Source organism: Pieris rapae, chromosome 6, assembly GCF_905147795.1.
Source record: "Pieris rapae chromosome 6, ilPieRapa1.1, whole genome shotgun sequence".
NCBI lineage: Eukaryota > Metazoa > Arthropoda > Insecta > Lepidoptera > Pieridae > Pieris > Pieris rapae.
This window is the reverse complement of record NC_059514.1, coordinates 3,569,736-3,597,732: the sequence shown is the minus strand read 5'-3', so window position 1 is coordinate 3,597,732 and position 27,997 is coordinate 3,569,736. Positions and strand designations below refer to the sequence as shown.

Here is a 27,997-nt window from a genome sequence, read left to right as displayed (position 1 = left end):
TGCTACTTATAAAATGTACTAATAGCAACACCATCGATTCTACTGTCATATGTCAAATACTTACTGCTTGTAGTTTCTCATGTTTTAATTCAGTCTTCAATTCAATTCCAATTTTAATCCAAAAGTAGGAAAGACGTTGCAGGTGAGTGATTTTTAATAAAATAAGTTTATTTATTCAACGTGCTCCATAGTTCAAGAAATATTACGTTATTTATTGTACATAAAAATTTGTGAAATGCGAAAAATTTGCCGGCCGGATACCATCTACTAAGGCCGTTATTTTTCAAGAGTTGAGGTCAATGTGCTTAGTTCGAATAGCGTTAGTCGAGAAGGTTTTACACATTTGCAAAAATTTTAATATTGCTTTGGTTCTTAATTAATCACACAATGGAAATATGTACTTTCCACCTTATTGTGGATTTAATAAAACCTAGGCTTATGTCCGATTTATATTCTTTGTTCAGGTTCTTTGTTGTCGTTTAGCGAGTTCCTAATATTAATTATTCATATATTCTAAGTTATTTTTTAGTTGGATAGGACAATATATTGTATATACAATATATCTATAATATATTGTATATACATATAATGCAATGATTTTTCTCTCATTGTTATATAAATGATTGGATGTTGGTATATGACTTGATTATATAGTAAGTCAAACAGCAATAATTTTGCATTGTAGTTCCAAAAGTTTAAGCAAATCAGATAATGTAATCTTTATTATCAATTAATTATGGTTGGTTTCATGTTGTATTTATCATAAGCAAAGGGTATGATTAATATGTACATTGAATGTAATAAAGCAAAATATCATGTCGTTGAAGTGGTCTTGTTTATTTAAATATTATTGATAATATTTTGTTTTTAAATTGACACATTTATAAATGCATGTATGTAATTTTAAATCCAACCAGATTAAATTTACTGGAGGGTATATTTTCTCTGTGTTACACAATTTTGGCAGGGTGTCTCAAAATTTTATTTTATATTGTTAGATAATCAAATAAAATTTAATTATGTCTTCCTGTCGCCTGTGAAGGTGATATCACTAAGAAGATTTTGGAAAATCCAAATTCTTTAGAATCATCAGACAAGTATGTTAGTATGTACTTGGTTTAGTGGCTTAAAAATAAATCATCCTTAATCTATTTTAGAACTACTTTCACATACCCTTACCTAAACTATAAATATTGCTTTGATTGCTTTTTATCTATTTCAGTCTTTAATCACTTAATATTTTCTAAAAGGGTAGAATGAATAATCTACTTACTACCTGTGTCTTATATTGGCTGTGTATTGTATGAATACTTTTTTTTGTATGGCACAAGACTAGTCAATTTTATTTCTAGGTAGCTTACCTCTATTCTCAACATTGAAAATTTTTAAATAATTTTGTACTTGTCTCTAATTTTGTAAAAATAAATGCTAGGCTGATATGTGGCACGGATTCATTCAAATTCAACAGAATAACTAGATTTTATTATTTTTTTAGTTTAGTACCTAAGAGAGGAAGTTAAAAGATGATATTGAAATTGTTCTTCTAAAAATATTCCATTTAATATACCATTACATGTAATCATTGGTTGCAATCAAGTTTTCCAAACATGGTTTGAATATGGGGGTGTAGTCTCAATATACATGTCAAATAAGCGTTCTGCAAATTAACAAACAATAGACTTTGCAAAATCCATTACAACACCATATGGCTAGATAAGCACATAGTTTGACTGTATATTCCAAAGTATTTCCTTAAATGTGGTTTACAGAGCCAGACATTAGATATTTATTATTCGGTGTATGGTCACTACGGTGTCGTAAATTTTTAATGACTATTGGCCTATAGGGAGGATGGTTAGTCAGTTGTAATAGTTAGGTTTTTCCAGTTATAACTATTTGTAATTATTGCTTGATAAAAACCCACCCCAACTGACAATTAAAAAATCGATATTTTGCTGCCATTGTTTTGAATCATTATGTTTTTTTAAGTAGTAGTAAAGTGTGTTCTCATATATATACTGAATTAAATGGACACCCATTTAATAGTATCGTTACGACGTAGTCTTATACGTAATAAACGTATAAAAGTATAAAAGGGACAAAACATATATTTTGTGAATATATCTCACAGTTATGAGTGACTAATCATATTATCATAATATAAAGCCAAAACTGGCTAATCTGTTATTGTGATAGAGGTCAGGTGACGTGTTTGAGCTAGTAAGTGAGTCTATTAATAAAGTTGTAGTAAATGTAATTTTTTTTAAACATCGATTTGACATGTAAGTTTTCGTTAACTTTAGTTTGAAATTAGATTAGAAATTTCAATATATTCAAGGGGATTTTAAGGTAAATACTTAAGTTTCGTTGGAATTTGCAATGCAAGACTAATTAAGTAAATAAAAGAAAAACAAGCATAGATATTATAGGAAGTGCATTGCACCTTCAAGGCTCATTATAAGTTTCTAGTTATCACACTGACTCAATGGCGCATACTGAGACCACCTGACCAGTCTAATTAAAACAAGATATCTTTAAGATTTCCTGTATGTGATGTGTGCTGCATCTACTTAAGTCTTATGCACAACTGTGACTCATAAAAAATCATTGATGAAAATGTTTGACTACGGATAGGCATCGACATCAAAAAGACAAAATTTATGATAATTATCTAATTAACATGTTAATGGAGAAATTATGACTTACGGGTTACTGTTTCATAATCACGTAACTACTCATAACGCATTTAACGTAACTAGTTACACGCACCGCGCCGGTACTTAATCTACTCCAGCCTCTGCAACTTTGAGAGAAGCGTGAGCAAATCTCCAATTGCTTTTAATTTAATTCAACTTTTCTACTTATTGCTTAGTCAAACGTATCTCTTTGTACCTTTATTTTATTATATATATTATATTTAAATTAAGGTGTTACAAACAAATTCACATTCCACTTTCAGCGTAATTTGTTACAAACTTGTTTCCCCATACGGTTATATGATATGCGTTCGTCCTTGTGCCGATGTGACTGTTTAGGCTTCGTCTAGACTAGTTTGACCATCACCGCCCTTTTTTATATCCGTTTTCTGTATAAGGAAATATCCTGGTGGGTTAATACCGATATGTAATTGTTATATGCCCATTTAAGGATTCCTTTTTGGCACACTTAGGTAGATCAAGACTTATAGAATTTAAGCTAATTCTATGTACTAAATGTGAAACGTTTTAGCAATTAAGAAAAATTACCTATTTATGGGGTCCTTCAGAAAAGAGCGTACAAATTCTTAAAAGGCCGGCAACGCACTCGCCAGCCCTCTTCGGCATCGAGTGTCCATGGGCTGCGGTATCACTTAACATTAGGCGAGCCTCCTGCCCCTGCCCGTTTGACACCTGTTCCTGCTCGTTTGCCCCCTGTTCTATAAAAAAAAACAATCTTGTTGGTTCTACTTTCACAATACATATAATATATTGTAGGTAGTATTTTAAAAATGTAGCCACAAAAAGAAATCTGGTTACCTAATGCATACCCATTTTAGTGCCAGAATTTTGCAGACGACTCCTACGCACTATTAAGATTTTAATCAAGCCTTTCTCTTTTAACCTAACTGTAAGCCCGATATGGATTGATATTTTTCGAAAGTGTAAAGGAAATTTGACTTATTACAGTTTTCATACATTATGTAAACGGAAATCCATTTAATTATAGTATATAGGAACTGAATCAATGTAACTCAATATGGATTGAAACCGCATAAAAGTAACGTCTGTCGATCGTTTCGCTCTAATTTGTTTCACTCGGATAATATTACGCCAATGAAATTGAGTCAATATTAAGCAACTTGCTAGGATAACCTGGATTACTGGTAATTTCGCCCACATCGCGTTTATTTAGCTTATAATTACAACATGAATCAAATCAAATTATGTATCTGTGTATGTATTGATTTTGTCTAATTACAGTTATGGCCGAATTATTGTTCGTATCATGTGTATCTAGGTCATAATCTACAACAATAAATTCAAATTATTGTAATTATTTTAACCCTCGTATAAGAAGATACAATCGTTATACTTTCTATCGGTGACCGGCTAACATTAATAATTTTTTTTTTATATATGATAGAACAAAATCGAATTATACGTATATGTAAGAAATACGAGTTATAGTTATAATTGCTACAAATTGTTATGATTTTGGATACAGCGTCTACATATGTTACCAAGAAATAGTAATTGTTGAGTTATGATTCATAACTTTATCTACAATTAACCGCTACCAAAGATCGTATGTTTGTAAATGTAAGCCATTCAAGAATCATTGACTCACAATAAGAGCACAGTCACTTTTCTTATTATGCTATGAGTAACGGGATTTTTATCATCTTCGCAATGTCGCGGAAATAATTCATTCGCAATAAATGGCACCTAGCTTAGATTTTCATACTAAATAACGGTATCACGATAATAAGGAAGCTACTCGTTGACCTTCTTTCGCGTACTAGGCATATTCATTATTCTGACTGGTTACTACATGAATAGTTATATATTGCATACTGCTACACATGATTTACATGTTGCAGATTTTTAGGTCTGAGATATGCCGAATGGCGTGGCCTTCAACGTACAACTAAATGTTGATGACGCTCATATATAAATACTATATTGCATATAGACACATAGGTACTCCTTCATATCCAGGGGTAACTGTACTAATAATATTCAATGTTTAGCCAAAGTATATAACATAGATTTAAACAACACATTTGGCTAAAATACCGAAGAGAATAAAGGTTATACATACGAAATAATTGAGTTCACCTTACCATGCCTTAAAAAATAATTTAATGTCTTACAGTTAGTCCAAAATGCAAAGATATAAAGTATTATGCGCCATTGTTATCATACCAAAGGAAGTGCGCAATTCTGCCGATAATGGACTTTCTATATGACTGTCGGTATTATATTGTTTCACCGTTCTTCCTCACATTGCTGTGGATCCATATTAAATGTGGGAAACGTCTTAAAATGATATTTAAGAAAGTTAAATTAATATTTAAGAAAGAGACGGTAGATTGTTTTCCCGATTATATTTTATTGGGAAATAGCAATGTCCTACAGTATTGTCATTGCCTGACACGCTCATTATTGTTAAAATAACCGCAAATAGTTCTGAGAAACGTGCATTTTGTTTTTGAAGAAAAAAAGCAAATAGAACCGGTTTTGCATTGCAGAGGTCAATGTTTACTGTAAAATTGTACAATATTTACTGTACCTACGTTTGTTATATATTATTATTTATTACTAATTACTACAGACGAATTGATTTCCTTTCTAATATAGTGCTTGTCTTCTATTGAACTCCTGAATGCATTCGCAAAAAGTAAATTGATATTAGTGTTATATCCTACCTAGTAATATAACACCTGATAAAGTTTTAATGATATAGAAGCCATTAAGGCGCCGCTCATAGATACCTACAATGGCAGTAGGTAAATTCTCTGAAAGAGTTTACTACCAACTTATTACGCAATAGTGCCTCATGCCTTAGTGGTTTAAATTATTTGTAAATATTTACTGAATTTAAAATTAGTTACGATTGTTTTATAATTGCAGTATTTAAAATGACTTCCACATCGTTCAACGTTGGTATTGGCGACGGTTCAAGGCTGTCTAGTCGGGTACTACGCCCTCCAGGCGGTGGGCACACAGACATCTTTAGCGGGGAGCCTGAACCTCCACGTGGAAGACGTCTGGTTCCTGCTGCCTCTGGTGCTATGTTTGGTACAACAATCTATTATTTTTCTAAGGCTAAGATTTATAGATCAGTTAAAGTGTGAACTAATTCTCCAACTGTCTGTCTGTTTATGTACTTAACTGATGACAGTTGGAGTATTAGTTCACACTTTAACATGTCTTTGAATCCCAGATGTTTTTCTTTTATGGATGTTTTTTTTATTATAAATAAACTTATTTTTAATTATTTCATAAGTTTCTATCACATCTTTCAGGTCACGGTGACGATACCAAATCAATAATTGGTGCTCAAACTCCAACCCAAAATGGAGCTTCCGAAACTTCGGAACCCGCACCACAGCCTGAAGTGCCTCAACCTGCAGCGCCACAACCTGCACAATTCGAACCTGTCGTGGTTGCTGAACCTGCTGTGGTTGCTGAACCCGTTGTTGCTAGCCCGGCCAAGGCATCGAACCCTGCTACCCCAGCGGTGACCCCTACTGAACAGACTAAAGCTGAACCCCCTAAAAGAGTCCGCGTACCCCCCGGCGGCTTCTCTTCAGGGCTTTGGTAAACGCTGAGAACGCTTGGGACCGCGCACTGTGCCTTAGTTTTATGTTGTCTATCTCGTCTGTTGTTTGATTGTGAAGCTGCCAAATTTTAAGTTGACTTGTTGATTAGGGATACTGGCTGAATCTTTACGCTAGTGCGTGGCACCTAAATCCTGCAAATTGTTTGTCCCTTTAAACAAGTGTCATTTACATTGTTCAGTTATTGAGGGTATTTCAATATGTTGTTTCGTCTACCCTCAAATTTGGCAGCTTATGTATGTCGAAGGCTAGTAGTGTATGGTAAGCCTCTCAAATGGGCGATGGGTTTTTAGAAGTGGGAGATAGGCTAACATTTGCATCTGCTGGATTTTGGTCCCGCCCTTTGTCAGCTTTGTAAATCTTCGCGTATATTTACTCCGATTCTTACGTACGATGAATTTAATCTAATATTTTACTCTTTCGCTTGTGTCAAAGGCAATTGCCAACTCAAGACTTGTATACTGTAGTCACGAAATTGTTAGGACTAAGGTATTTTATAGGTATTCATATTCGTCTAGCTGGTATTATTTTTTTTAATATTACTTAAAAGCCGACTGGTCTTTCAGTACTGTACTTAAAATTTTCGTTAACAATTATGTTTTAACGCAAAACGGCAATGCGATTATGTATATTAATGATTTTTAATGATAATTGTATTTTTATATTAATAAAATGCTATAAATTTAAGATAGTGTTTAATTTGAAAAAGCCTTTTTACTTTACGATAGTAAACACATTTTTTCGCAAATTATTTGTGAACTCCTTGTTTTAAAAAAAGAAAAATCTGTCACGTCACTACTGTCAAATGACTGCACTAATTGTCAGTCATTTGCAGTCAAACATCCGACGCACAGAAATAAAAATGTGTTTAAAATAACATAAAATGCGAAAATCTAGAAATAAAGAGTCTAATTCATAGTATTAGCCATAGAACCTCTGAACAATCATGTAAGATTTCATTTATTATAAAAATCATTTTATTGTTTATTCTATATAGTTTTTTATTAATGTCCAAATCTTCCTGGAATGACCTAGATTTTAGCAATTTTAGAGCTTTTTAATATGCGAATGAACTCAGATGTTTTGTCAGACGTTGATAATTTAGGGTAACTTCAGACTCAAATACAGCTGTTTTTATCTAATACAAAAGTGAACCTTGCGTAGGAATTTACAGAATCAGAGGTGCTTTTATAACAGAACGCCAATTTTAGACACATTGGCCGGACTGAAAGAACGGATGGAGGGTGGAGGGAAGCAGTCGCGATTGCTAGGTCGATTGCTTGGCAAACTGCGCGGGGAACATCGAACACTCGACAAGAATTTCTCATTTTGTTCCACTGGGTTCGTATATTTTGCTGCAAATTCACTAGTGCCCTTAGTGCGGCTTTCGCGATAGTTTCGTCAAGTATTCATGACTCCTATACTGTATAGGTCAATACAATGTACATAGACATGTTTTTGACAGTTCGAATGAATCAATTTTACTGCTCGGATTCCAAACGAACGCCTTGATTGAAAAGTTCCAAATATGTCCACGTTTATACGTCATTTATTATTCGTGCTTCAGTAGGACTATTTTGGAACTGGCCGCCCTAAGACATAATTACCATTACCCTTGTAATAATTCTACTGTCCAATAAAATAAACTATTTACTCACCTCTGCCCTTGTCAAAAAAAAATCATTTTTTTAGTTAAGTTCTCAACCTGTGTGAATACTCATGCTACATGGTCCATTTTAATTAAGTTATGTAATATCTTATGCAGATTTCATTGTATTTCGGTTCACCTTCTTTATTTTCTACTTGGGATAGCTCGAAAGTGTAGATTGCCGCTTACCATGTAATTTAATTGTGCTGATAACTTAGTTAATTAATTGAATTGTAATATTTAATTCCAGTATAAGTGAAACGGTGTGCTGTGCCAGCGGAACTGAGGAAGAAATGGATACTAGCAGCACGCAGGCTACCACCTCCAACACTACCTTTGACGATGCGCAGTTTGCTGCTAAGCTAGATCTACGGTTGGTTAACTTTTAAAACCAAGAATCAACTGTTCAGTGATCCGAATGATTGTATTGCAATAAAATATCATATTCAGATTAGAGTTTTTGAGGGCTTGTAAGAAACACAATATTGTATATAGGTATGCGTTGTCTCATATTTGCCGGTAAATAGAACACATTGTCACAGATATGGTGGTCAGTATCTGACGCCTGAACAGCTTCCAGAGTTCTGTAACCAGTTGCATCACCTCGTGGAGGTAATAAGAAATATACAGTCGTACGCCCAAGTCACTGGAGAATATCCCGCGTGAGTTCATATAGTAGTTATCTAATCAAGATGTATTTTAAACGATATTAAATGTGTGTTGAAAATACGATACTGATATTATCCTTTTATGTAACCGACCCTTTTGTTCTGGGTATGGTGGGTTACGACCAGCTACGCCTCAGAAGAGAGCTGTGTCAGTGTAATTATTTAAGATACATACTGGTCGGGTGCATAATCCGGATATAATGGAGAGACTGGGTCTACGGGTACCAAGTAGGCCTTGGGCTTACGTCTAAATTTTGGATGTACCGCGCGCACATTTCAACTTGGTTAGCAAAGCGCCACTCACGCGAGCATACAAATAATTGCCAAAATTTCTAATTTCTATTTGTTTGTACCCTGGCTGAGTTGCTTGCTATATCTTATATGTATCTTTAAATGAGCAATTCTTGTATATACATATATATATATAATTGAAATCTCGGGATCGGCTCCAACCATGTTCATGAAATTTAATATACGGGGGGTTTCGGGGGCGATAAATCGATCTAGCTAGGAATAAATGATAGAAAATAACAAAAAGCAAGTAAAAAAAATAATGCTATTTTTTTTTAATTGCTTTAACGACACAACACTAAAGCTATGCATATATATTCTATATTGTTCATATTTCATCATTTTAGTAGTATGTAATTCGTACTTAAATATAATTTCCAAAAAACAATGTATAAAAAAATAAAAATACCGAGCAAAGCTCGGCCATCCAGGTACTTGTTAATTATAAGATTAATTAGGCATATAAGTATAATATTAAATATTTTTTATGTAGGATAATTGGTGTGGGTATTATTTTGGCGAATATGTAGTGACTGTAAGGTAGAATAATGTCGTGGAAAAATAAATCAATAAAATATTTAAATATATGAAGACCCTAAACACAGAGGAGATAGCGGTTCCAAATGTGAATTATGGTTGCATTGTCATATTGTAAGTACATACTGTCGAACAGGAACTTAGCTACCAAGTCCAATAATTAATTTGAGAATAATTAAAGGGAACTAGAAAGTCGCTTGGAACGCGAGGCTCGTGAAGTAGCGGCTTTGGCTGGGGAAGCTAAGAACGCTCGCGACGTTTGTGCGCGTGTTACAACGCAGCGCAATGCTTTACAGCTAGAACGCGGGCAGCTTGTTGCGCAACTTGCAAAAATGAGGGAAGTCGGTGAGGACTTCTATTTTATTTACAATCCTAATTGAACTTTACCAATAGCCAGTGGCGTAGCTATCTTGGGTGGCACCCGGTGCGGAAGTTAATATTATTCTTATAAGGCCGGCAACGCATTCGCATGTGTCCATGGGCGGCGGTATCACTTAATATCAGGTGAGCCTCCTGTCCGTTTGCCCCCTGTTCTATAAAAAATAAAAAATAGTTGGTGGTGTCACCCCATCGAAAGTAAAAAGCAAATTTTATATGATAAAGGACATGGATCGTTTATTAAAAGATGGCGACTGTGGAACGGGGAATCCCCCACGACTGCGTGATGCGTGCGTGATGCACGTGATCTTTTGCGGGATGCCCAATTCTACATAGAGCTGGAGGTCTAGTCAAGACAGATTAACAGTAGTGTATGTAGAAAGTCGAAAACTAAATTTGTATGAAAATGACAGCTAGTGTCAACAGTTCGTACCAACTACAGCTGTCATTTTGATACAAATTTAGTTTTCGACTTTCTACATACACTACTGTTAAGCCGTTTTGACTAGACTTGAGCAAGTGCTAGTGGACGAATCCCTGAAAAAGATTTTGTTATGCTAGCGATTTCTTTTATCTGTTTGTGCATTGTTCTTAAAGTTGAGAGACCCGGTGGGTGTCACCCCAAAAAAGGTGACGCCACCCGCCACAGCCCCCCCCCCTTGCTACGTCACTGCCAATAGCTACGGCTCTGACTTACATAAATCGATTTAACTGATAAACCCTTACTCAAGAGGCCTTCGCATAAACAATACGAATTGCTAAGTTTTAATAACATTTCTAACGGCATCTAATAAAAATTACAACAAGAAAAAGCTAGTCATCAATAACACGCATATACAGGGCGTCCCACGGCGATGCGAAATTATTAAAAGAGTGAGAATTTGTATACAACAGAACGGATCACATTTTGAGCATTTGATAAATTAATTTTTTTTTAATAAAATGTAAAATTTTATGTTTTTAGTTTCATTTAATATGCTAGGTTATTAAGGAAAAAATAATGCTTATGAGTAGCCCTTTCAAACGCTATTATAAAATACATGTAATTTTACTGTCACATTTGGCGGGTTCGATTCCCGGTTGAGGTAGGCGATTTTTAAAAAATCTGTGAATGCAGTTCTACTTATTATTAAAAATTAAACGATGTCTTCTTTCAGTAAAATATCCTATCATTAATATTTTAGGTACTTTCCCTCCGTGTGGCATCGCCGTGGGACGCCCTGTATATATGGTTACCTTTAAAATATTAATATATAATGTTACGTATAGAAATACGCGAGCTGGAGAATTCTGTACGTCAACATGACCGTAAGCTTTACAAAAGCTATGAAGCTGTACGCGACTCTACTGATGTTAGCGCTTTTGAACCGCTCTTGGACGAAATACGGGTAACGTGGTAAAGCAATATGAATAACAGTGAATCACTACATAGTATAAAACAAAGTCGCTTTCTCTGTCCCTATGTCCCTTTGTATGCTTAAATCTTTGAAACCACGCAACGGATTTTGATGCGGCGTTTTTTTAATAGATAGAGTGATTCAAGAGGAAGGTTTATATGTATAATGACATCCATTAAATAGTGGAGAAGTACTGTTATTTTTGAGGTTTCTAATGTGATGTCGTAAATAATTACATTTTTTCCGCTTACATTGCAAACGCAGGCTGAACCCTACGAGTTTTATCAAAATAATGCACTAAGTATTGTACACATTGAAAAGGTCTACAGAAAAGTCCGTGATGGTGTATGTCTATCTCTTATGGATAACACACATTTTTATATACAACGTTCACAGATTTTCTGTAGTGTATTTAGTATCAGTATTGCACCCGTGCGAAGCCGGGGCGGGTCGCTAGTGAATAATATTTTTTTTAACCAGTTTATTTTAGTTACTTGAAATGTGTATTGCAAAAAGAAATTAGTTATTTTAATAGATTTGACTTATTTCATTCATAAATTCAAAAAATGTTATTAGTGAGCAGTGTTGGCCTAGTGGCTTCAGCGTGCGACTCTCATCCCTGAGGTTGTAGGTTCGATCCTCAGCTGTGCAGCAATGGAATTTATTTATATGTGCGCATTTAACATTTGCTCGAACGATGAAGGAAAACATCGTGATGAAACCGACATGTCATAGACCCAAAAAGTCGACGATGTGTGACAGGCACTGGAGGCTGATCACCTACTTGCCTATTAGATTTAAAAATGATCATGAAACAGATTCAGAAATCTGAGACCAAGACCGAAAGAGGTTGTAGCGCCCCTGATTTATTTATTATTGTTATTAGTGCGTAGTTATCCTAGGAGGAAAAATTTAAATTGTAGTAAAATTATTGCTTCACCTAACTTGCACGAAAAGTATTGCAAAATTGATTCTTCGCAACATATTTATCTCATTTAAAAACGCTAAACTCTCATAATTGAATATTTAATTTTCCATCTTAAGAATTATGTATATTACAGACTAAACAAGCTGCTCTGGAAGGCTTGAAACGTTTGATTGAAAACAAACGAAAGTCAATTGTAGCTCGCAAGCCGCCGCACGCCTTGCCACTGCCAGCGCATGAAGGCAATTATAATCCTTTTTAAATTATTAGTTTCAAATTAACTTGTATATCTGATTTCAATACGAAAATGTTAAGGCAAAAGTGGTCGATCCTGGAACCATAAGTAAGATTACTGGAGCGGGTTTAAAATCTGTATGGTTAATTTCGGATATTTTTTTTTTATAGAACCGGGGACAAACGGGCAGGAGGCTCACCTGATGTTAAGTGATACCGCCGCCCATAGACACTCTCAATGCCAGAGGGCTCGCGAGTGCGTTGCCGACCTTTTCAGAATTGGTACGCTCTTTTATATGAAAAGACCCTCACCGACCTTTGTTTCATGATTGATAACCTATGTATAAGATAAGTTCTTTGTAAGGGAATGTTAATGCTAGCCAATTAAAAACTATGTACAAAGGTGCTTAGTCAAGATGCCTTAACAGTGGTGTATGTAGAAAGTCGAAAACTAAATTTGTATGAAATGACAGTTTGTGTCAAAGTTTTCATTCAAATATAGTTTTGGATTTTTTACATACACTATTATGGCATCGTCAAGATGCCCCCTGGTGTTGGCGGTCTGTAGTTACAGTGGAGGAGCATAGGATATCCAATTAATACAATAGATAAATGTCGGTATTTCATAAAGGGATCTTTCACGTTTGTAGTTTAATATTCGTCTAATATCTAGAACGGGTCGGGCGTTAATAGAAATAATAATATTCTAAGGGCCTGTTTCACAATGTCCGGATAAGTTCCAAATAAGCTATTTGTTACTTATTTTTTATGATAAATAGTATTTTTGCGTTTCACGACTGTCAGATAGCGCTATACGACATGAAATTCGAAGTATCTTATTTGGAACTTTTATCTTTCGAATAATTTATGTGTTGCATAGCTATTTGGCACTTTATCCATACATTGTGAAACCGGCCCTTAATATTGTTAAAGATGGTCCACACAGCTCGAGTCGCAAACGTCACGATAGTCGACGTTCAAATAAGCGGAGGCGCAAGGATGTACGCGAGCCGAGATCGGTTCCGCTTTCTGGGGAACCAAGCGCGCATGAGCCCCAACAAGTATATATACAATATTTTGTGATGCCTAATTTTTTTTTTCAGCATAAATATTATTTTGGGAGCAGTGTTGGCCTAGTGGCTTCAGCGTGCGAATCTCATCCCTGAGGTCGTAGGTTCGATCCCCGGCTGTGCACCAATGGAATCTTTCTATGTGCGCATTTAACATTTGCGCGAACGGTGAAGGAAAACATCGTGAGGAAAACGACATGTCTTAGTCCCAACAAAGTCAACGACGTGTGTCAGGCACTGGAGGCTGATCAGCTACTTCCCTATTAGATTTAAAAAAGGATCATGAAACAGATTCAGAAATCTGAGGCCAAGACCTAAAGAGGTTGTAGCGCCACTGATTTTTTTTTTAAATATTATTTTGTGTAAAAGGTAACATTAATTTATCCAATAACTATTTCAATTGCAATTTTTTTTTCCAGGTAAAACCGTCATTTTCCCTAGCACATAATATCTTGGTATTGTTGCGTAATTTTAATTTAGTGTTAATAAAGTTATAAATGTAAATTGTGTATTCATATGCGACTTTTAAACTAGCGAATATATAATCGATTATAGCTAAATAGCTAATAATTCTTTATTTAGCAAAAAATTTCTCAAGTTTTCTATGGGATTCTTAGTTAATTTATATGAACATTTTGCTATTTTTTAGGTTACCCTCTACATTCAAGGCTCTGCAAATAGCTCCACCGGTTCCCGCCTTAGGGCTGGAAGTGCGGCCGCCGTCACTTTGGGTTCTTTGGAACTTCCATCTAGAGGCAGCGTCCGCGATATTCTCTTTTTCACCGCCAACTCAACGCTCTGAGCTATGAAGAACTCAATGATTCAAAGACAGCTTCTATAGCGCTATTGTTATACTAAAGAAGATAACTCGACGTAGGAGTTTTATGCAATAAAATAAACAGTTGTTTTTGATTATTCAGTTTAATGTATTCTAATATGCTGCACTGCCACAAATTAATATTAGCAGAATTGCTCAGGATTCAAAGGAAAGATAAATATAGAAATTAAAACTTAAAAAAAAAAGTTTTATTAAGTAAATTCTTTCTTTTATGTGAGTACTTTAAAAACAAGTGACTGCGACAAGCCAATTACATTGTTACATTATATTCTAAATTGCTAAATTAACATTGCAGTATCGGCGAAATCTGGGCTTACGGGTAGTGCTTCAGATATAACCTATAAAATTAAATCAGTATCAAATTAGTCCATTTTTTACGTATGACAGAGGTAATGATGGTACAATGAATAGAAAACAAAAGTAATTATAAAGAGATCATGAGTAATATACTTAGTAGAGAAATTATAATAAAGATGAAATAATAATAAACTTTAATGTATATGTCGCAGCAATTTAATTTTAAAATAAATATTTTTAATTTTTTAGGTCATATGTTCAATCTTTTTTATTCCTGCCGAATAATGACTTTCGTTTCGTACGATTGAATATCTTTCAAGCCGTTAATTAAACTGCGCCATTTAACTAACGTCTTTAAAAGGCTAAGTGGGCTGCGACTTATATACTATAATTTTGTAAACCGGAACAGTTTGATTGCACGCTGTAATTTCAGGAGCTGGTTCGAATTGAAAAATTATGTTTGATTTGCACAGCCCATTTTACATACTTCAACTCCTGTAAAGCCGCTAGAAAAAGCTTGTCTGTTTAGGCGGCGGCACGTAAGTCTAGCGCTGGCCGATACTTGGAGGGGATTCCTGCGCTTGTGTACTGTGGTGCGGGGAACGGAATGCGACTGGAGAGCCAATCGACGCTACGCGCGCCCGCTCTTCATTCCGCTAGCCCCCCTCAGGTACCTTATTTTCTACTTCTGCGCAATAACGGTCAGCGCTAGAGTTTCGTGCCGCTACTCGTAATAAACACTAACTTTTGTGGCTATATTTTCAAATCTAAACGTTTCAATTATAAATCAAGTCTGTACATATAATTGTAATAAAGGTGGAACTTAATAATTCGTCATTTAAAGATGAAGAATTTACGGCACGGGGAACCCGACACAGTATGGAAATAGTCATGTCACAAGCGTGACTCGAAGCTTCTTGCTTATTCGTTCCCTAAATAGTGCATCTAAAATCGCTAATTACCTCGACATTTGGCGCCGCGTCCATCACAGTTGCTTCTTGTGGGGTAGTTTCTGCCGCCTCGCTTATTAGCATTAATTTCTTATGGGAACAAACGCATAGCTGAAAAAGTATGTGTTTGTTATATGGTGTTTTATATTTGGTGATACATTTTTAAACATATATTATAATTAATAAAATTACCTGTACAGTTATTGAAGCAAGAACGGTGAATAATAGAAAATTTTTCATTGTAGTTGGGCTGGTATCAATAGGTCAATAGATTTTTTTCGAATCAACGCCAATTTATAACCGTTCACCCACAAAAAGAAAGGGAATAGTCAATAGGTATACACAATGCTTTGATAAGACCTTATCGGAATAATTATATCCGTTATATTGCAGTGATAATTAACAATGCAAGGTGATATTAAAAATGGTATAGTTATAAATTAAGCAGGTAAAATATATTGTGTGTTACATTATAATGTTTATACCAATAAGATCTAATTTCCCCGTTTTAAACACTAATACAAGAATATTTGTCGGCTTGTTGAAAATTTGCATAATAGATACGCAAATTTCACTTTGGCGGTACACCTTTTATATGTCAGCATAAATATAATTTGGTAATATACATTATAGTAGTATTTTTATTACGTTTGGCATAAAATCAAACAAATTTTGTTATGTTAATAAAAACAGTTGTCGAGTTTAATATTTTGGACAAATACAGTTGTCGAGTTTCTTTTTTGTGTATATACGTTTATTAAAGCATGACATTCCTGTTATTTATATTAAAAATTAAAATAAATTATGTTTATTTTAGTTCGAGAATGGAGAAGAAAACTGCTTAACTTCGCTGCTAGTAGCGCTGGTAACGATTGACTCATAACAAATGTAAACAAACGTCAAATCCACTACTTTATTTTTTTTTATTCAAAAATGCCTCGCAGCGCAGCAATCAGTTGTGATGATAATGGAAATCTCAGTTTTCCTAAGGATTTACGCATAACAAGACTCTGGGAAAAAGGCTCTAATAAGATGTAATTTCAAAGCTAAAACTCTTCGAGGTTATGTTCGGACATATTATTGAATCCCATTATAAGGCATAAGTTCCTCTACAGGTTTGCATAAACTACTTTTGAATTATGTTATATATGGTACTAAAATTATATTATACAATTGTTTTAGGTTTACTTCAAGTTTATAGATATCTGATAAACACTGCAATATCAACTGTTTTTGCCAGGAAGAAATACACGAAACCCACTACCACATCAAGTATCGCAATGGAATAAAGATTTTGGTATTTCCATTAATATTTGCATTGACACTAATATTCCTTCTGTATCTGAAGTTTTGTCTCAGGTTCTTGACTTTTAAGTTGAAGTTTAAAATATGTTCAAATTTTCATGAAAAAATTAGTACAGCCAGCCGATCGTGCCAACCTTCAAAACGCTGGCATGTCAAGGAATGTCAAGTTGGCATTTGATGTGCCAACACGCAAGTCGCATTAGCGATTACGATCAGATTTATTTTGGCAGATGTGAATAATGGATTGAATAAAATTTGAAATAAAAACACGAAATTATCTGAATGAATGAATAAAGTTATTCAGTTGGGAGTGGGAAACGAACTTTAGAATAAACAAAAGCACAAGTTATATTACAGAAATGGCTTCAAGAGGTGGAGTAATGGTAACTGGTACCAACGGTGCTGATTTTCAACACAGGGAGAAAATAGCGGCTCAGTATCAAATTAGGTGAGCATTGGGATTATTTTTATGTGTCTACTCGGCTAACGAGCTTGGTTAATTTGACATCTCACATCACACACATCGTCAAGTTCCGTCAAATTATTTTTAGATAAAAGCTAGGGTCAGTGTTTCGCGCCATTAATTTAAATACCTGTTTGTTTAAATGCCTCTATGTTTACAATTTTAATAATTGTATACCTTTTAAGGTACAAAAACAATGTCCAAGTGGTTCAAATAAATTTAAAAAGTCCTTCAATTACAAGTTTAACGCTGATAATGTTTACTAACAAACTTCATATAAAATTATCATTCTTTTATTTCAGCGCGTTAAACAAGTCTCGTTTAAAGTACTGCGTATTCTTCCACCATGTGTTATTCCTGGCAATGCTGGCAAAACTATCTGCAGATATTTTGGACAAGTTAGATATATTTATATTGGAGATTGAGGAACTACAAATTCCGCAGGTACATTCAAAAAGCCTATAATATTTGTTTCTATTTTATCACAACACTTTACTAAGAATATGTATATTGATTATTATGTGTTAATTTCCTATCAACAACAACACTAACAATTTATGAATATTATATAAACTATTAGTACATTTATTATATGTTCCAGCCACTCTGGTGGGAGTACATCTGGTGTTTATCTGTGGCATTGTCTTTCTTGGGCTTATCAGCAATTAAGCGCAACAACATTAAGTTCCTTCGTAGATATATGTATGGTATCACAGGGCTTGGTCTTCTACCACTTCTTTACTGTATACTACACTACTGTGGCGATGTTTGGCTATATTTAACAGCTGAGGACGATGAGGAAGAAGAAATTATGTTATGGCAGGTAGGTATTTCGAAAAATAATTAGCATTTTTACATTACTACATTTTACATGATAGTTGTTTACATACAATGACATAATCACATCTAGTATACTGATAATTTAGTATTGATATCTATATTGGACAGAATATAATAAAGGAAAATCTAAAATGCTGAAATAATAATTAACTTAGTGATATTTTGCTACAGTAAAATCACACCATAAAAGCATTAATGGAAGAATAAAACATCCATTTATGTAAATAATTTTATTTGTTATTTATTATTCCAGTATAATGTATTTATTAAGTATAACAGCAATACAATAGACTAAACTCAGATCAAAATCAATCTAATATTAAAATGCCTTTTTTTATTTCAGGGTTACCCATATGGCTTGCTCTGGTATGCATTTGTACTCCTTGGATCACAAGTCCATTTCTTTCAATTATATTTTTCCTACAATCTTTTGACTGCCTGGCGTTCGAGAGGTTCTTACAAAAAGGCAGAGTAAAATACATCAATTATGATTGTTTCCAAATTAACTATTGGTTTTCTTAAAAAATGTTATTTTTTGTTTGCGAATGGAAACTATATACATCTATTTTATATTTTTGTACCCAAGAAGTTAGTGTGCTAATTCCAATGTTTTTGTTTTTGACTGGTAAATCAATGACTTTTATTCTAGTGTAGAGTTACTACGATAATTAGCACATACAATATGCATCTCTGTCAAAACTGATTGCACCACAATTTGGAGGGAGAATTAAGAAAAAATTTAAACTTGATTTTGTATGAAGCATGTATTAATGTCGTTACTTTCTCTGTTTTATCGGGCAACAGGTTTTATGGTTGTAGTCAATTAAATGAATTGATGGTTTTAAGATGTGAAAATATTATATACCTACTACTAATAAAAAAATATAGATTTGTTTAACTGAAGCAAATAAAAAAAACTGATTTTATAAATAAACAAGAAATTTATTTACATTTGTTTTCCTAAAAAGGGTCTGATTTAAAAATAAACTATTGTAAATAATTACTATTAGAATGTAGTTTGGATGTCTATGTTAATGGTTCTATAACATTGTAAGATCAGAAATGACATTTTATTTACTTTCATGGTTAATAATAAACTGTTTTTGGAAATGATTTTTATTTTATCTTTCATTTTAAATTATATAACTATATATAGGTTTATTAGGTAAGTCTAATGTAGGTAAATTATAAATTTTAATTTCAAATGAAATTATGTTCCTATATTATAATTATTAGAGGTAACTATACAAATAGCTAACACTATTAATTTTAATATGAACGCTTTAAAGGGTACTTTTGTACACCCAAATGAACGAAGGAAATATCTTTAAATAAAACATTTCGGAGAAAACTTCATAGTTATAATTTGAATTAAGAACTATTAGCCTCCTTGACAATTTTATTAGTCGGTAAATAAAACTAGAATTTAGTATCGTAACTTGCTCTTCGCTGCGTATACCTATTTGCCATTCTAAAAATAATATTACATTAATATTTACAAGTTAATCCGTACCGATTGAAATCGTCTTATAATCTTTGATAATTCCACTGACGTCTTTCCAAACCTATCGCTTATTATACTATCTTCAATTAATAGTTATTACCTGATAAGTTCGTAATTTTAAATGCTACAATAAATCTATACATATAATAAAAATATTACAAATATTGATGATAAGTTAATGTAATTTTGTTTTGAACGTGTAAACTTTACTTCCACATACTAAGGCCGATACTTTTAGTAAATTACGAAGGCTCCTTATTTATATACAAACTTTACGATGTTTGATGCTAGTTAAGCAGATTGGTTCGAATACTATATTATTTTTCTTTATCTTACCAAGTGAAAATTGCAAAATGGTTTCACAGTAAGTAGGGATTTAAAAGCATAAATAACTAAAAACATTTACGCTAAAATTAATATGGTGCTATTACTTTCATTAATTTACGAAATTATAATTTTATGGATATTCAATAGCTAGCTAAATACGACGTTTCGCGTGCTTTTTAGCAATGGTTTTTGAAATTATACTTTTGGCGCGATGGAGAAATAGATGAGAGTGAATTTATACGATGCGCGCGCACACCAACACCTAAATTCGACATCGTAAAGTTAGGTCTAGGAATGGAAATCGATAACTATGTACAAGTTGAATATTCTAGTATTATTATATTTAGAACACGTGTTTCGTTTTACAATTAAACAGTGTGAATAAATAAATATTATTTTGGTGTTTTAAAATCAATTTCATATACGACGGTGATAGTATTTACTAATAATTTATTTATTTAAATAAAATCTTTTTTGATTAATTTTAATATTTATGGTTAATCACTACCGCATTTTAGTTATTTTTTTCCATACGCCAAAGAAGTATAACTTCTGACGCGTGTACATAAGTAGACACACTTTTTTATTATCTTCGTGTAAATCTAATGTTATTGGTGTTAATAGCCGTAAAAGAAGTTTATTTCAATGTGTTAACCACGTTGCAATTCCACGATTAATAATAAGTAATATAACAGATGTGGTAAAACTTGCCAAGTAGCAATATAAACATAATACATAATATGAAATGAAAATAATTAACATTCTAAATATTGTTGTACTTTATTAGCCCCACCTGCGGCTGTAGACTTAAAACTATGGTAGGTAGGAATGATTGAGAAGGTTGGTTTATAGTTACATAAACTATTTAAATACAAAATTATACATTAAAAACATTCTAACTTCCACTCCTACTTTTGACTAGACATACTTTTCAAAAAAAATCTAACAATTTCGTATGAAATTATACTAAACTTTCTGATATTTCTGAAATTTATTTAAACACATATTTACATAAATACGAATATTAAGCCATTCTATAGTTGAAAACAAATTTATGTGAATCTATTATATAAATAAATTCAAAGTAATCTTGTAATTCTTATTTTGTACCTCACAGTTTTATAAACATATTTGTTTAGAAATGGCGTCGTGAAATATTTTAAGGTATAGTGTAAACCTTAATGTCAAGGATCAGAAACGAGTACATCATCATCAGATTCCTCATTAGCACTGTTGGGGCTGCCGGGGTCTGAACATTCTGATGTGGTCCTACGCCACTTAGCACGTCGATTTTGAAACCACGTTTTAACCTGTAGTAAAAACAAATTATAACCAATATAATTCATTATTAATCTCTTAGTTTATAAAAATATAGACTTTAATTTGCTGTTTCATTTTCGTCCGTTTCTTTCTCATGCCACTTTTATTTAAATTAATTGCGTGACAAAACTAAAACTATGAGGCCATTAAAATTAAAAAACATCTTTGTCAGATCATTATATATATAATTTTTATATCAATTATAATAACAATAGAGAAAATAAGCAAATCTTCTAAGTTAAAACTTAATACTCTTACTTGTCTATCGCTAAGTCTTAGCGATGAAGCCAATGCTCTTCTCTCATCAGGACTCAGGTATTTACTTGCACTAAACCTCCGTTCAAGAGCACCCGTTTGCGCAGCGCTAAATCTCACCTGCCCCCCTTTTCTTCTTCCACCCACGCCCCACCAAGGACTGCAGCACGATGCTGTCAACGTAATCGTAATAACTAAAGATGTTGGAATAGACACAGGCCGAAAGCATTTTTTTTAATTTGTGCAAGTAATCAGGAACACAAATAGACATAAACTCGAAATAATTATTATTTAGTCTGAATTATCGAACTATATAAAATCCACTACCCGTTGCGTAGTAAATCATCGAACTTGTCTAGAAGCCAAAATCACAATGGGATCGAAATTTTCGATATCAGATATCAGAAAAAAAAATTCTGATTTCAAAAGACATCGTTCCTTACACCAAATTAAGTTAGGTGTTTTAGAATCATGCAATAAAGTATTTATTATATTTGTATACGCTTAGTGAGGCATCACTGATCAAAAACATATGTGTAACATGAGAAATGAAAAAATACTTAGTAAAAACATGAAAATTATAAATGATATATAATGAAATTTAAAAATATATGACGTCGTTTTCCTATCCTGCATCAAAGTGCATCTACCAACATCTTCGCAACTGTATTCGGAACCGTATTCGGAATTGGTCCACGTGTTATGCCGGCTGCGAGAGGTTTTGAAGAAAAATTTAATAGTTGTAAGTACTATGCTTATACTTAAAGAGATTTGAGCTGATGATGAGATTTTTGTATCCAGCTCTCCAATCTCAATACTCTAAATAATTTTGCTAATAAGTGTTTAAGTGTTAATTTTTATTATTAAATTTTTTTCTTATCAAAGAAACTCTAACGTTTATATACCAGATATCTGTGAAAACCTTTTAAGCTTATTTCTTATTATCTTAGTCCCAGAACGTAAGTATGTTAGGTATTAAAAATGGCTATTCTGGAATTTCTGTATGGTAGGTATAAAGGGAGTACACTACATAATAAAAAAAGATAATTGATAATAAAATAATTATGACTAAGCAATTTAATTTATCGAATTGCTCGATTAAACTATATTAATTGAATTTGGCATTTGGGTTATTCATTATAACGTTATTTCAACGATTCTACATTTATTTATTGACTAGCGATCCCGACAGACTTCATTTTGGCAAAAAGATTTGGAATGTGGCAGTTTTTTATTCCTACCTCTATTTAATAGTCGGCGCAAAAATTAGCCTGAACAGAACCGTAACTCTGATGATAGGGTGTGTGAGGTTCAGCTCGGGTGACCCAAGTATCTTCTCTTCCACGGACTTTAGCCACCCTTCTGTGACCCACTAAAAATCCCGATCGGGATGTCTGCCAGAGGGCGTCAAACTAAGAGACGAAAATAATCTTAAGGGAAATCCAAAGGTGACAAATATTTAAAAATGGCTACTTGCTTAGAGAGGGCTTGTAATTTAATATGAACTTTATTGAATAGCAATAAACTTCAAATTGACTCTACATTTTAGTTAGAAATCTTTTGTAAGGCAAAAAGAAAAGGGCTCTTTTTAGGGTTTTCCCGAAAAATCCAATTTTTCAACGAACATTTTAAAAAAAGAATACCATTTAAAACTGAGGACGATTCCAAAAACTTATTTAATCTAAAGACCGATAAAAAAAATTATCGAAACATTTTTGTCTTGTTCCAATTGAAAAGTTATCGGGTCTGATTGATTGTAGAAATTCGATAAGTGTAATTGTTTGCTTATTGCTTTATTATCAAATGTTACTAGTTGTATTTTTATTATTAAATGAGTAATTCCTGATCCGCATTCATGATATTATGTGGATAATTTGAATTTAAAGCGATAATACCTACACACTATCGATCTATAATCTATTTAGACTAGGCTTAATAATTAATAGAATAAGCATATCTCGCTCTAGGTAGATTACATTTTGTTAAAATGACCGGACCTACTTGATCCATAAAATATATTATGTTATTTTTCATTGTAATGGACACACATAAATGCGCACTTCCTACCAAATATAACAATAGGTATTGGTGACTTCGTGGAGTTGACATTTGACCCGTATTGTAATGAATATGTGTTGTGACATTGTTTCTTAAGAGCAATTCTATAGCAAAACGTTAAACTTTAGACAATGAACTTGAAATTTACTTCACCAAAATAGGGGAATTAAAACAGTTATATAACTGGTTAACATTTAAGGTTAATATTTTAAGCATTTCATACAGTCAATATGATTGTTCCATAAACCATGTAGAATCATTAAGTCTACTTTCTCTTTCTCAATGTTAGTGGTTCAATTTGAAGAGAAGCCTCGTGATAATTGTCAAAGTAATATTAAAACAAAGGTAATTAATTTATGCTTTGATTCAAGTCTATATTTTATTACACGCTTTTCGTGAAAGTGTTATTTATTCGATTTATATACTCATTTAATGTATGTGTAAGAAATGTTTTTTATGACATCTTGATTCTCTAGGCTGTAAATAGAAATTGTTTTCAGGAATTCTATTAGTATCTATATATGTATTACGAGTAAAATAATAAATCAGAATAATTGACACCTTCAAGATAGTAATCTTTTTTCAAATACTAAATTATGATAATGTATCAATTTTGTGAAATATTTGAAAAACATGCCTCGATAAATTAAATTTTGCTGTTTTATTAGCACAGTCCCTCGATAGCGATAAAGATTGATTCAATTCGTTGCTCTAATGATATAATTACTATCTGTAATAGGATTGGTTTTTAATCATTTATGGCCTGCTATCTTATTTGTTTTGAAAAAATTCGTAGATTTAAAAAATATTTTATAACCGGATTATATCGCCTTTATTTATCATAATTATTTAATTATTTATTTTTATACATACTGTCTCATGTCATTTAATATATAATTATTCCGCCAGATACATTTGTTTCGTCAATTTTTATCGCTAGATATCGACAGAACATGAACGAATAAAATGTGTATTCGAGAGTTTTAAGGAAATCTTTTGTCTGGCGTTTCCAGGACTAGTTATATAGAATAGGCAGAATATTCTAGCCCAAGTTTTCAAGATGTGGGATAAGGCCGGAATTACGCGAGAGAGAGAGAAGATCGGAATCCTTAAAGAGATCTTCGGCGTTTTCTCTCGATCGTCTAGCTCATAACAATATTAACACGCTGGTTGCTCGGTCGTGACTGGGTTATGAGACGATGCATGTAATAATAGCATGCATGAAATAATATACCCTAATAAGCCAACCATCTCCAGCTCATCCATTACGGAGAGGAAAGATTTGTATTTTTGTACATTTGCAAGAAAAAAAGTCAGTTAACTTAGAATGTTCCATTTTCCCAAAGTAACATGGGCTGTTTGTTATTCATAATATTAAAAAAACAACAAACGTTCAGCCCTTTGTAACCTGAACCAGTCACTAGTTCGTTATATAGGCATATTGAAATCCATAATATGCGTGTGCATATGAGAATTTCTTGTAATTTATTTATATTTTATATCACAGTTAATATAAACAATTTAATGCAAAATAGTTATTAGATTAGCTATCGTTATTAGAAAATTATATTAATAATTATGTTTTTTTAACAATTTTGTGAACCAAGTTAAAATTGTGTTCAGATCAAAGTTGTGTTCTAGTTATAGTAGGAGTAAGGAGGTATATCGATTTGCATTTCAATGGCGGCCATCTTTTTTTCGGCTATTTTGAATAACACTACCTCAATTGGTCAAAATGTTTAATAACTTCTGTTAAAATACCCCATATCGGCTCTTACGGTTAGCCAGGGCGTTGGCGTCTCCAGGGAAGCAGATTAAAAGTACCAGATAGCTTAATTTTTCAAAGGTTGTTCGAGCATCCCCTCATCTGCCATGGGCGGGCCGTTGAGGTTTTTAAGCGCTGCAATTTTGAAAAGATGCACTCAACTCTATGACTCACAAGATGTACGAGAAAATTAATTGAGATTCTTGACTAGTATAATATCAGTTGTCGATCGTGGAGATCAAGTTGATGCGGTCTACTTTAACATGCGAAAAGAATTTGACATGGTTGATAGTAATGGGATCTTGCAGAAATTTTCTGAAGTTGGCTTCACCTCGTCATTAATTCGGTTTATGGCAAGTCACATGATAGATATAGAGCAATACGTTGAATATGCTGAATTAAAATCTAAAAATAGCATTTTGGACCATTACAGTTTTTTTTTCGGCAGTAGTAAAAGATCCAACATGTTTGCTATTCGCGGACGATCTCAAAATTATCACTTCCGATAGATACCGCTAGAGAATGTCTAAGATACAGCAGGATATTAATCGGGAAAAATGCACGGACACTGATCCTCTATAATTACTAAGTATATACTTGGTTCACTGAAAATGTTTAGAACTGGCCAGTTTACTAGTTGCTAATGAAAACTTTTTGAATTTTAATTTTAGAACTCTTTGGTAACCTAATGTACTTTGCATACATTTGTCATTTGTTTTGATTTGGCGGAAAATCTAAAATTTTCGGTCAAAATATATTATGGCTTTCGTTGTGGACTTGTGTGGCACAAAGCTATGATAGGCTGCGATTAGCATTTCTTAATGGAGCCCCATCTCGTACCACTATTGACAATTGGTTTAACGAGTTTAAGCGTGGATGTAGCAATCTCATTGATGATCCGCGTGTGGGACGTCCTAAAACAGCGTCTACTGAATATAACATCAGTGTTGTGCGACGCATGATAGAGGAAGAAAAGAGAGAGACCTCTCAGCAGATACGGGCAAGCCTAGGCATTGGTATGAGTACTAGATAAATTCCCCATACTCTGCAAAACGGACTGTTGAATATTTGACTATGGCAGGTGTCGAGATAATGTCATCCGCCATATAGTCCTGACCTGGCGCCCTGTTACTTTCATTTATTCCCAAGAACAAAAGAAAAAAATAGAGGTATTCGCTTTACGAGCTTTAAAGATGCCCTTAAAGCATACGAAAGTGCCATAGAAGAGACCCCTAAGGAAGTATTATCTCAATGGCTCCATCGAATGCGACAATGTGTAGAGAAGAACGGAGAGTTCTTCGAAAAACAATAAAAATATTAAACATTTTCAGTGTAACATAGGTAGAACAGCTAATTCCAAGAGGAGCTTTATGCTTGAGATTGTCTTGTCTTGTTTATAAGTAATAGTATGTTCTTAGTTTAAATTTTATATTAATAAGTTATATATTGTATTAGTTTTAAGTTACTGTAACAATAAAACATAAGGAAATTATTAAATTCATTAAATAAAACAAAAAATATTAATGATAAACTCAACAAACGAGAAAGGTTACCGTACCCGCGACATTTTCTATGAAATGGTTAATCTAAACGCTAGAAGCAAGTAAAGTATTAATATATTAAAAAGTTATAATAATTTTAGCTAATATTCTAAACTATTTAAGAACACGTTTCAAAATATAAAAAAAAAATCTAGTAATGCCACATACAAAAATGTGGGTACTACTACTAATTCTTTGTAGCATTAGAATTATAATTTCTTTGTAGCCAGTATAGCATTAGCCAGCCAGCTTATTAAATGTTGTAACAAACAGTACTGCTAAATATCTTTCAGGCCGGTAGTTAAACGGCGCCTTTTTGTTAAAAGGCTATAAGGTATAGACTAGTGTATATTCATTTTTGATAGCCTCTATTTATAAAAATCTATTTCTGTTTTAGATGTAATAATTCCAATTAAATAAATTTTGATAACTTATATCTATACGGTAGTTACAAGAAAATCTTAATATTGATGAATTTCTTTTTTCTACAGACCGACTCAACTACGGCGGCTTATCTCTATTGACATTTGTACTTGTTGGTAGGATGAAGATACTATAGTTTGTGCGTAGTTGGCTATTCTTAATAGAGACAAATACAAGATTCGGTCTGATGAACTTATTTATTACACTATCAATATCACTGTTTTTTTTTATTTAATAACAAATATGTGTCATACCTCTTTCAATGTTGTAAGGCAGCCGTAAGCTAAATGACGCCGGCCGCGGCGACGGGAACCTGTTCCAAGATAACTGACCGCGCAAGAGGTTGGAATTGAAAGGTTCGCTATATACAGCAGGTTGTCTTTCAAAGCTCTTCAATTTGTATGGCCAGCCATAATTTGGTTTAATCGGTGTGGGATACACAGGAAATGTGTTTCTTCTATGTTCAATATCTAATTCCGGGACTCTCCGAATACTGGTATCTGTGTGAACATCCTTACCAGTATCGCCGTTGTCGGTAACTTTCTTATCTTTACATAGAATATCTTTTATAAAGAAGGAAGACTTTTTCTGTCGACACGCGCACATTTTGTGTTGACTTGTGGTGTAATGCCGAAATCACT

The 27,997-nt window shown here is 33.2% G+C and overlaps 4 protein-coding genes and 1 long non-coding RNA gene across 7 annotated transcripts; 3 read left to right on the top strand and 2 right to left on the bottom strand.

Moving 5' to 3' along the window:
* Positions 1 to 8: 8 nt before the first annotated feature.
* On the top strand, positions 9 to 7,009 carry LOC110995704 (proline-rich receptor-like protein kinase PERK9). The gene is made up of 3 exons (XM_022262991.2): positions 9 to 142; positions 5,613 to 5,780; positions 6,008 to 7,009. The coding sequence occupies exons 2-3, from the start codon at positions 5,621 to 5,623 to the stop codon at positions 6,304 to 6,306; spliced, it is 459 nt and encodes a 152-aa protein (XP_022118683.1). The 5' UTR covers positions 9 to 142; positions 5,613 to 5,620; the 3' UTR covers positions 6,307 to 7,009.
* A 143-nt stretch (positions 7,010 to 7,152) lies between these two features.
* Positions 7,153 to 14,512, top strand: LOC110995725. Of its 3 annotated transcripts, none has more exons than XM_045628587.1 (9): positions 7,153 to 7,270; positions 7,534 to 7,663; positions 8,221 to 8,343; positions 8,513 to 8,632; positions 9,648 to 9,811; positions 11,114 to 11,232; positions 12,303 to 12,408; positions 13,334 to 13,461; positions 14,120 to 14,512. In XM_045628587.1, the coding sequence occupies exons 2-9, from the start codon at positions 7,560 to 7,562 to the stop codon at positions 14,270 to 14,272; spliced, it is 1,017 nt and encodes a 338-aa protein (XP_045484543.1). In that variant the 5' UTR covers positions 7,153 to 7,270; positions 7,534 to 7,559; the 3' UTR covers positions 14,273 to 14,512. The 3 variants fall into 3 exon arrangements, with proteins under 3 accessions (XP_045484543.1, XP_045484542.1, XP_022118710.2); XM_045628586.1 differs by having other exon boundaries at positions 7,159 to 7,270; positions 7,497 to 7,663; XM_022263018.2 differs by having other exon boundaries at positions 7,159 to 7,270; positions 7,487 to 7,663.
* LOC110995727 lies at positions 14,373 to 15,903 on the bottom strand. The gene is made up of 3 exons (XR_002600264.2): positions 15,748 to 15,903; positions 15,568 to 15,666; positions 14,373 to 14,646 (listed from the first exon to the last, which is right to left on the bottom strand). It is a non-coding gene; the product is annotated as an uncharacterized LOC110995727 (long non-coding RNA).
* Positions 15,904 to 17,019: 1,116 nt separating this feature from the next.
* Positions 17,020 to 19,273, top strand: LOC110995710 (protein jagunal). The gene is made up of 4 exons (XM_022262999.2): positions 17,020 to 17,308; positions 17,626 to 17,767; positions 17,925 to 18,146; positions 18,507 to 19,273. The coding sequence occupies exons 1-4, from the start codon at positions 17,220 to 17,222 to the stop codon at positions 18,636 to 18,638; spliced, it is 585 nt and encodes a 194-aa protein (XP_022118691.1). The 5' UTR covers positions 17,020 to 17,219; the 3' UTR covers positions 18,639 to 19,273.
* A 1,222-nt stretch (positions 19,274 to 20,495) lies between these two features.
* On the bottom strand, positions 20,496 to 27,997 carry LOC110995702 (hematopoietically-expressed homeobox protein hhex). Its single transcript, XM_022262990.2, has 3 exons — positions 27,611 to 27,997; positions 21,573 to 21,742; positions 20,496 to 21,304 (listed from the first exon to the last, which is right to left on the bottom strand). Exons 1-3 carry the CDS (start codon positions 27,960 to 27,962, stop codon positions 21,179 to 21,181), a joined length of 648 nt encoding a protein of 215 aa, XP_022118682.2. The 5' UTR covers positions 27,963 to 27,997; the 3' UTR covers positions 20,496 to 21,178.

What these genes read in the sequence shown, in the direction of transcription:
- LOC110995704 (XM_022262991.2), top strand. Translation starts at nt 5,621, where the DNA reads ATGACTTCCACATCGTTCAACGTTGGTATTGGCGACGGTTCAAGGCTG. An exon ending in TGCCTCTGGTGCTATGTTTG is followed by an intron (nt 5,781 to 6,007) that starts GTACAACAATCT and finishes CACATCTTTCAG; the next exon opens with GTCACGGTGACGATACCAAA.
- LOC110995725 (XM_022263018.2), top strand. An exon ending in GCTGCTAAGCTAGATCTACG is followed by an intron (nt 8,344 to 8,512) that starts GTTGGTTAACTT and finishes ACATTGTCACAG; the next exon opens with ATATGGTGGTCAGTATCTGA. An exon ending in TGCAAAAATGAGGGAAGTCG is followed by an intron (nt 9,812 to 11,113) that starts GTGAGGACTTCT and finishes TGTTACGTATAG; the next exon opens with AAATACGCGAGCTGGAGAAT.
- LOC110995710 (XM_022262999.2), top strand. Translation starts at nt 17,220, where the DNA reads ATGGCTTCAAGAGGTGGAGTAATGGTAACTGGTACCAACGGTGCTGAT. An exon ending in GCGGCTCAGTATCAAATTAG is followed by an intron (nt 17,309 to 17,625) that starts GTGAGCATTGGG and finishes CTTTTATTTCAG; the next exon opens with CGCGTTAAACAAGTCTCGTT. An exon ending in AAGAAATTATGTTATGGCAG is followed by an intron (nt 18,147 to 18,506) that starts GTAGGTATTTCG and finishes TTTTTATTTCAG; the next exon opens with GGTTACCCATATGGCTTGCT.
- LOC110995702 (XM_022262990.2), bottom strand. Translation starts at nt 27,962, where the DNA reads ATGTGCGCGTGTCGACAGAAAAAGTCTTCCTTCTTTATAAAAGATATT. An exon ending in GCCTTACAACATTGAAAGAG is followed by an intron (nt 21,743 to 27,610) that starts GTATGACACATA and finishes TTACGTTGACAG; the next exon opens with CATCGTGCTGCAGTCCTTGG. An exon ending in TAAGACTTAGCGATAGACAA is followed by an intron (nt 21,305 to 21,572) that starts GTAAGAGTATTA and finishes TTTTTACTACAG; the next exon opens with GTTAAAACGTGGTTTCAAAA.